The 9493-nt window shown below is 44.8% G+C and overlaps 3 protein-coding genes across 3 annotated transcripts; all 3 read left to right on the top strand.

Moving 5' to 3' along the window:
• Positions 1-2091: 2091 nt before the first annotated feature.
• On the top strand, positions 2092-4636 carry PtA15_7A18 (uncharacterized protein; the record flags this gene model as incomplete). The annotated part of the gene is made up of 3 exons (XM_053170770.1): positions 2092-2751; positions 2848-4026; positions 4124-4636. 3 exons carry the CDS (start codon positions 2092-2094, stop codon positions 4634-4636), a joined length of 2352 nt encoding a protein of 783 aa, XP_053021847.1.
• Positions 4637-6291: 1655 nt separating this feature from the next.
• Positions 6292-6531, top strand: PtA15_7A17 (uncharacterized protein; the record flags this gene model as incomplete). Its single annotated transcript, XM_053170759.1, has 1 exon — positions 6292-6531. One exon carries the CDS (start codon positions 6292-6294, stop codon positions 6529-6531), a length of 240 nt encoding a protein of 79 aa, XP_053021846.1.
• A 356-nt stretch (positions 6532-6887) lies between these two features.
• PtA15_7A16 (uncharacterized protein) lies at positions 6888-8259 on the top strand (the record flags this gene model as incomplete). Its single annotated transcript, XM_053170748.1, has 4 exons — positions 6888-7025; positions 7110-7178; positions 7257-7515; positions 7586-8259. 4 exons carry the CDS (start codon positions 6888-6890, stop codon positions 8257-8259), a joined length of 1140 nt encoding a protein of 379 aa, XP_053021845.1.
• Between the last annotated feature and the right edge of the window lie 1234 nt (positions 8260-9493).

Here is a 9493-nt window from a genome sequence, read left to right as displayed (position 1 = left end):
CGTTATTTTTTGATTTTTTTTCTGTTTTATTAGACCCGTTACGTTATTCCCCGCAATCTGAGGAGGATAACGTGCGGATAACGCGGGTTTTTTTGCCTATTTTACGGTTCTTTTATGCCAGATAACGCGGTTAGCGCGTTATCGGCGTTATTTTTTGCGGCATCAAGGCGGAAATTTGCCTCTGTTACGTTATCCAAAATAGCGCAGGAATATTTCACCAGATAACGATAACGCGTTATCTGGTAACGGTGGGAAGTTACGTTACAAAAATCCCGCTGGATAACGTAACGTAAGTAACTTCCCATTGTTGAAGGGATACATGCACATGAGGGGAATTTGCACAGGTATCAAATCAGTATTTTGGAGCCTGTACTCACACTGCCAGCATATTTGGCTGGGTTGAAGTCATCCCAGTTTAACTGGGATGCACTCAACCAATTTAAACTTGGTTGATCTCAACCAATTTAATATAAACCCAAGGGGGGTACCTTGAATTTATATTTCATCAGTTGAGATCACCCAAGTTTAAATTGGTTGAGTGCATCCCAGTTTAACTGGGATAATCTCAACCCAGCCAAATATGCTGGCAGTGTCAGTTTTTTGTACCTTAGACTCAATCTTGCAAAAATTATGCAATGCGCACAGAATCAACCAGTGCTTGATTCTTGCATGAGGCACAGCTTGCCTTGAGCTCTTGCATCTCAACTGCAAGCAGTTTCTAGAGTTTTTCTTGCAGTGATTGGCCACTGCCCTCTGCCACTATGGGGGGCAGGAAGGGGCCAACAGAGGGCTGGGTTGTCATCCCAGTCAGACTTAAATCTCAAAGTTTCATAGTTGGGTGATGATTTTTGTGTGCATGTGCTTGAAAAACCTTGAATGCAAGGTTTGCCCAAAGTTTGGTGCAAACTGTGATTTTAGGTTAAGTGCATAACAAAGCCAGAATTTGTGGAAAAAATCCAATCATTCTAGAAAAGACAATATATGAGATTTGCAAATGATTTTTGAAAATCTGTCCAAGCTTCTTGGAAAAGATGGTATGTCTATGTAGTTATCTAATATCCGGGCATTCCAATGCAATTGGAAGACTTCCTGTCAATCTGGGAACTCAGATTTTCCCAGATTTTGTAGGGAAATGGAGGAATTCCCATCAATCTGGAAGGCCTTCCAGATTCAGATCTGGATTTCCAGATTCCAGAGTTCCAGATCTTGCCAGATTATTTGTTCTGTTGCTCGCACCTCTCAGATTTACAAGTTACTCTGAAATATCTAGCCATGGCGCATCACCAGAGGCCAAGCCCTTGCTAGATTTTGGGTGGGTTCCTTGAGCTTGAGCTCTTGCCATGGTAATATGCGCGTTCACAGTTGATGCGGAAATGGCTAGCAGGAGATCTAGGAGACCTTGAAATATTTCTAGAGCTTGTGTTCCCCAGTGGACCTACCAAAAATATGAAATCTGGGGGATCAGATCTGACTTTATGGGAAGTCCTCCATTGAGGGTGAAAATGATTGGTTGTGTGCCATCAAAAGCTTTACAAAACTAGGTTGGCTTTGCTTGTACTTTTCCAGCTACGATATGCCATGACCGGGCCGTTTGTCAGGATGAAGGAAAGCGAGGACCTCACCGGGGTGCCCTTCCAACATGTTTCAGTGATTTGTTGGTCCTCAAGTGGTAGCAGAAGTCGGATTCTAGAATCCGAAATGATTGCGCCTTCATGCGAACCCTACCGGTTACTCCGGCGCAGCCATGGTTTCCCCGTACCCACCCGGGGGGAAGATGCTTTCCCAGTCAGCGGCAGCAGGAAAGAGGAAAACAAACCAAACCAAAGCGAAACCAAGCATGGTAAGCACACTTGGAACAAGTCTAGCAGTGTGTATGCACAACACCGATAACGGAACTGACTCGAGTTGAACTCCTATCGTTCTGCACAGCTTATATCTCCGATCTGATCCGCCCTCGCTGGAGTCCGCGTCAAACACGTATTTATGTAACCATTTATTCATATACGTAGGATATCGTGACACCACCCCTAGCTGGTTATCGAAAGTCCAACCGCAACGGACAGCAGAACTCGGTTGATTGAATAAATTGACATGAACATCGCACCCTCCTCGTCCAAGGACGATAGCGATCAAGCCTTTTGGAATCAAGCTTTTTTCGATAGCTCATTCCCACCCACAACCTCCCATCTCGGCTCGAATCCTACTGCGACTTACAACCCCAACCCGCCGGCTCAAGACGATCTATTCGAACTGTGGTGCTGTTCGGACGAGCTTTGTCTACCGTTTGCCGATCAGAACGGGAAAATATGCAACCTCTCCAACTGTCCATCCACCTCATCGACCTGTTTCGATAGCCATCCTCCACCACCAACTCACTTACAACCAGTCCAGCAACGAGTGAATCCATCATGCACTCCAAATCTCAGCTGCTCTCAGAATACTTGCTATTCTGGAGCCGTCTGCCAGCAAGACCCCTTGGATTGTGATTGCTGTCGAGCTGGCTGTCCTCCCTCCCCGATCTCTCTCCAACCATGCATAGAGTGCGATCAGCCTGCTCAAAGCTTGCTACTCCGGCCTTCTCCCAGTATCACTTCTACGAACACCAACCAATCAGGCTCCAGGTTACTCTCACCATCATTAGCCTCAAGTGTCTCCCGTCACGATCTTGATGATTTTCCTGCCTCTCAAGTCGGTAACGGCGATGCACTCGAAGAAGATATACTCTGGAGTAATAAAGATCTGGAAGAACTCGTAGGTTTCACCCTCTACAGATCGATAAAAGTTTACATTATTACCACTAAAAAAGCTTACCCCCACCTGTTTTGGAATTCTGCTTTTGCCATCTAGATTAGATGTTGCTGCTGTGATGAGCCCACACAGGGCCAAATTTTACCCAGCCATCATGCTCATGCTCATCCCAGCCATCATGTCAACTTTGATATGTTCGACAGACCTTCGATCACCTTGCCATACAAATCTAACAGAGAAAGTACCGAACCAGACTCTGTAATTCCATCCATAGCCTCAATCAACGTCCCTTGCAACCAGCATACGATCATCACTTTTAAATGTCAATGGAAAGATTGCAATCTCGAATTCAGCGATAGGTTCAGGCTGACCGAACATGTCAATGTCTGCCACCTTTTCCAGCCCTCACCGGCACCTGATCCAGCTTCTCAACCAGAATCCCGGCAGACTCATCCTTCTTCTCGGATCGATAATCAACGCATCACTCCATCCGACATCATTGCATCACAGTCGGAACAACCACCACCGATGTCAACCGATTCTTTAAAACGCCGTCCCGATGGCTTGTTTATGAATTGTGGGCTATCCTCAGCCAGCAATCCACCATTCAATCACTGCTCGACCGACTGTTCAAACACTGCCCCACATGACTCCACCGAGACCTCACCCCTTGGCAATTATCAGTCCTGTTTTGATTTATCCAACCACTCGAAGGATCAACTTGCCCAACCCGACTGCTCAGCTATCCGGGGTAGTCGTAATGATAATCACACTCGATCTGTTCAAGATTCTTTCATCAGCCCTATAAGTCCCTCCACGGCCTCCTCCGTTGATCCACTCCTCAGATCTCAACCTGGTCAGAATTTGTCAACGACTAAAACGCCAGTCCTTCAAAGCGACGTTCCCTGCCAGCACGTGTGTCGCTGGGGCTCATGTACCGCCAGGCTTTTTGCGAACACGGCAGAGTTGACGGAGCATATATCGACCGATCATGTGGGGTCGGGAAAATCAAACTATACTTGTCTCTGGGAGGGTTGTTACTGTATCACGAAGCTGAAACTTTCTGAGGCCTCTAATCATAAACAAGAAGACGACGCTGCGAGGACCGCAGCAAACGACTCCGACAATTCTAGAAAGACATTCAATCAAAGACAGAAATTGATGAGACATCTTCAAACTCACACTGGTGATAAACCATTCGAATGCGAAAACTGTGGAAAAAAGTTCGGTGAAATGACGACTTTGGTTCAACATCGTCGAACGCACACGAACGAAAAGGTAAAAAAATAATCCCTTCTTGCATGATTAGGCGCTTAGGTGAGAGATAGAGTAAAAAGGCTAACGAGTCATGTCTGATTTGTTGAATGCAAAAAAGCCGTACAAATGCTCCGTTGAAGGATGTCAGAAATCTTTCGCATTGCAATCTGCATTGACAATCCACAAACGAACACACACGGGCTTGAAGCCGTTCAAGTGTTCAGTCAAGGGATGTTCAGCCCAGTTCTCGGAATCATCTAATCTCTCGAAACACATGAGGACCCACTCGCTGGTCAAGAAATTTGAATGTACAATTTGTGGGAGACGGTTTACCCGCTCCGACCAACTCACTCGACATCTCAAATCCGAATCCATCCATCTGCACTTGAACAACACCTCCGTCGACCACAACCACAATCATGATGATGTGGAAGAGGAGGACGAGGACGACCCCGATGTCGGTCTTGATTCCCAGGGTGGCGACGTCGATTGCTCCTCCACCCTCCACCAAGCACGTCCTTCATCCCGGCCCCAGATCTCCGCGTCTGCCCAGGAAAAACGACGAGGTGCAGCCCATCCACTTGGGCACCAGCCTAAGCGCACAAAGAAATCAAAACCAGCTATTAAGTAGTATATTATGTTCCCTTTCTCTTCTCAATTGCACATCATCAAAAAAAGAAACGGTGTTTTCTTGACTTGTCATACCCGTTCAAAATAGGCCGGTGATTGCGCCTGTTCTACACTTGGTCCTGTTGCTGGATAGTCCTCAGAGGACTACATAAGAGGAAGAAAAAAAAATGCTGCAGAAAAAAGATGATTGATGTTAATTTTCTGTGGGGCGGTTTTTGTTTTTGCTGTTTTATCTGTATCACGACTGCATGATCTGATCTTTTGCCTTTGACATTTGTTTCTGTATTCTACCGAAAACTTGATCTCGGCTCTACTTCTTGGGTTATTCATTATCTTTCTTGGTACCATTGCTCATGTCACAGGTGACAGTATGTAGTTGGCTATATTAGAATTAGCAAAATTACTGTTGCAATTGCCAAGCTTCCCTAAATGTCCACACTTCTTGATTGGCAAGGTGTGCTTCTGCTGCAAAGAATGCTCCCATACCTTAACTTACTAAGTCCCTCTATTGGAGGGGGGGCGCTGTCCCACAGGACCCTCCGAGGGAGGGACTTCACCCTATGTCCAAGTTTAGGCTGACAGAATCAGAACCATGCCATTTTTCAAACCTTTCTGGCTTCACCCTTTCCCCTTGGGCAGCAAAGGTTTGAGGGAACAAAAGCTTCTCAAGATCATGGAGAATCTCTCCAAAGTTTTCTACATTTTTCATGAGGGCCTTCACAACCCCTCAGATCTGTTTATTGTGACTGTCTGTAGATGGATATTTTTAACCAACAGAATCTCAGTTTTGGTTTGATTTTACTTTTTCCCATTCCCATGTTTTCATTGGTGAGAACAGCCCTCAAGCCAAGCTGTGCATGTAAAGCTTACCAGAGAGTTAATATAAATTGGTATTCAAAGTTGGCCACAGAAATATTCATATACATATTTAAGGCTCTATAATGACAAATAACCACAACATGTCCCTTTAAAGTATGTAAAACATCATTTTTCAGCCTGATCATTTGGAAGTAAACTGTCAAGCTTCATGACAGCTTACTTATAAAAGATTCTCCTAAAAAATATGTTTTACAATAGGGGGGTTCACAATTGAAATTTGCAAAACTTTAGGACACATTTTAAGGTGCTTATGAACAATTTATTAAAAAATTGATCAATTGGGCTGATTGGCCAGTATTACATTCTGCTGTACATTTTTCCATTTTTTTTAAAATAAAAAAAATCATAAAGGCCTTAAATGTAACTCCAAAGTTTGGTTAATTTCAATTGTGAACCCCTAATATGTAAGGGTGGCATGTTTTAAACAATAGGCTGCGCAATATGACATTGCCAAACACGGCCTTATAAATGTATTGGAAGACTTCCCTTTGGTTCTGTAGTCCCCTGCAGTGTTGAGGGGAGGTCTTCCATTATGTTTATAGTGCAGTCTTTCTCCAAGGTGATTGAATTGCAGTATCCACACCTAAGTTATAAGAAAATCACTTGTGTCTCTCTGTCGAGCTAACATAGAATAGCAACTGATGAAGTGATGCCATGTATATAGGACTCAGACCGGATTAATTTTTCTTGTTGCAGATGGTTATCACTTTTCGGATGAATTGTCAAGTGCGTACATACCGTGAAGGGTTGCCAAGGCTGGCCATGAATACAGTACAGATGGAGGCAGTTGTTGCTGCTACAGCGCTCTGGCGACGGGTTAATGCGGCTCGGTCGGTTGGTGAGAGCGTGGCTACTCCGGCCTGGTTGGTTTCCGGTGCTCTGCTGGGTTGGTCCAGGACAGAATGGTGCGTGACAGGCGCCCGAGCTGTCACGGACACGCTTAAATACCCAGGGCCGCGCCCAGCCAGGCCTGGGCCAGCACCCGCAAGACCAACCACTCCGAACAATCTCCAATGAAGGCCCACCAGGAGAGAACGACCTCAGCCTCATCCGCATCCTCAAGCTCATCAACATCAACCGACCTGCTCCAGCTGTCCTCATCCTCCAGCTCATCCTCCTCCAGCTCATCCTCCGAGTCCCAGCTCAAGACACTCGCCTTCTCAGCCGCCCAGCTCTCACTCCCCTCCGACCCCTCACCCGCAGCCCACAAACTGCCACCACCCCCGCCACCACCACCATCCCACGAGCCAATTAATCCCCATCAGAACTACTCAATCAGCCAACCCCAACTATCAATATCAAGAGAACCTTCTACTGGTAGCAGTCCTCAAGCAGAATGCTCAACCAGCCCAGCCCATCCGCATCAAGATCCTATGATAGGAACAACCATCGTCTCCCCATCTCCCAACCGAAATCGCTACTATCTCAATCGGATCCTAGGTCAAGGTAGCTTCTCCAAAGTCATCCAGGCACATCTACTCAATCAAACCAACAACCAGCCCGTCCCCTCAGTTGCCCTCAAACTCATCCGAATCACCACCACCACCACCACCATTTCTAATACACCTGCTCAACGTCAACATCTAATCACTCAGGATCAAATGCCCTCAAACGAAACCGACAATATCCGGATGAGCACTCTCAGAGAAATCGAGATCTTGAAGGTAAACTTCACACGCTCCAAGTATGATTTCATCTTTTCACAACAACTGATGACCTCTTTCCAATTATTATTACCACAGTCAATCGACCATCCGACCATCATCAAATTAATCGAGAGCTTCACAATCACCAATGAATCAACCAACCTGATCAAGAAGAACTCTTCATTACAGATCATCGTCTTGGAAGAACTCAGAGGCGGGGAGCTCTTCGAGCTAGTTTCAAAATTCAAATCGACTCTGAGGCCATTGATCATCTGTAGATTGATGGCCGAACTATGCATCTCGATCCATTGGCTTCATCAGCACGATATCGTACACCGGGATCTCAAACTTGAAAGTAAGTCCTGATATTAGTTGGCCAGGTGAGGAAGCAGAAGAAAAACTAACAATTTGATCTCTTGTCTCAGATATCCTACTAGTCAGAGAAATCAAAAACATCCCGGAAGAGGAAGAGGACATCCTGACGAACCCGAACGTATATCTAAAAGTGACTGACTTCGGATTATCAGTCAAGCTGACAAAGAGTGTCGATCCGAAGCATTCGACCGAGAGTGGGATGAAGTTCTTACAGAGCAGATGCGGTTCGGAGGAGTATGCGGCACCAGAAATCATCCTTGGACGAGAGTACGATGGTACGAAGACTGACGGATGGGCCTTGGGAGTGATCGGCTACAGTCTCGTCATGGGCTTCTTGCCCTTCAAATTACCCCAGCGGATCGAGCCTGGGACTGAGGGGGACTCGAGAAGGGCTAGTCTGACTAACTCAAACGAGATCGTTGAAGAAGAGAGCGAACAGGCTTATCTCAAGAAACGCAAACAAGGGCTACTGAAGATCATCAAATCTGAATACCGTTGGAAATCCACTCAGTCCAATCATCATTTAAATCATCTGAACCAGAATCCAATGGGCTCAGATGATCATCAACTCGTCCAAGGTCAAATTCAGCTTGTCGACCGACTCCTGGTCCGCGACCCTCTCAAACGATCTAGCGATCTCCTCTTTGGCTTCCGAGATCCGACTTGGTTGGGTCGGTTCAACTGGCTGAAAGATTCCCTTCTCACCCCTGTTTCTTCCTCATAATCTTCTCAATCTGTCTTCTTGCAAACGTCAATAATCTTTTACTTCTTTTCCTCCTTTTATTTGTAAAGTGCCCATTCGATTTCCTTGGTTCCGTCTCTGTCTTTTTTGTCTTGTTCCTGATTTATCCTCTTCGAGATTTGTCTATATACATAAAATATGTCTTATTATCACCATCACCATCATCATCATTTTTTAAAGAATCAGTCGATCAAATATTAAACATCATGTCTACGTACTATTTTCTTTTCTTTATTATGCATGTATAATACAAAAATAAAGCATCCAGTTTGATTTTCTGGATCACCTATACATATGGCAATTGTATGAAAAAAATGGAAGGTGACACAGTTGGGCCATTTTTTTTGGCAAAAATCATTTGGGCCTGGTCTGACACTGGCATAAATCTTGGTGATAGAATGCATGATTAAATGAAAAAGACAATCCATGCAAAATTATGTAACCAAAATGGTACTGGTACACAGGCAAGGTAAACCACGTTGTTCTCATCAATATTGACCCCAAGATGGATTCATTTGGCCATATTCAGCACCATATGTAGCAACATTCACTTGATATTTGTCAAGAGTGTAAAATAGGTGTTTTGATGCTGAAACTGGGATGACACATTCATCCTGTGGCCAATGTTGACGAGAACAGTGGTTACTAATTCACCCTGCCTGTGTACCAGGTTGGTTGCATAATTTTGTATGGTTGGTTTTTATTCATTCAATCTTGCATTGTATGATCAAAATTCATGCTGGCATCAAATGAGGCCATCATTTTCCCTCCCTGGGTTGACATAACGGGGGACTTGTCTTCAAATCTGGAGCCCTTGAAGATGTCCTGAAAGTCTAGATTTTTGCAGGAAAATCTAGCTTTTGAGACTTTTGATCAATTCTGGGGGGGGGGGGGGGGGTATTGTGGTCTTGATGGGAAGTGGTGGAATTTTTGTCAAATCTGTAACCCCTACATATAATGATTGAGAGTCACCAAAAGCCAGGATTTTGTGGTGCCGTTATTCCAATAGGCTCAAGATCTGTTTCTGCAGGCTCTTTAGATCATGATGTGAATTCATCTAGTCTTATCAAAAATAACTTAAGTCACATAGATCAACAAAAGAAGTAAAAGGAAAGATACTCAATTTGACTAGCTCCCACATCTCCCACACAAACCCACAGGATATTTGGGGGATTCAAAGTTGCTCATGTGACATGCAATTTCAAAACTTGCAAAA

This window comes from Puccinia triticina, chromosome 7A, assembly GCF_026914185.1.
Source record: "Puccinia triticina chromosome 7A, complete sequence".
Lineage (NCBI taxonomy): Eukaryota > Fungi > Basidiomycota > Pucciniomycetes > Pucciniales > Pucciniaceae > Puccinia > Puccinia triticina.
This window is presented reverse-complemented; position numbering and strand designations above follow the sequence as displayed.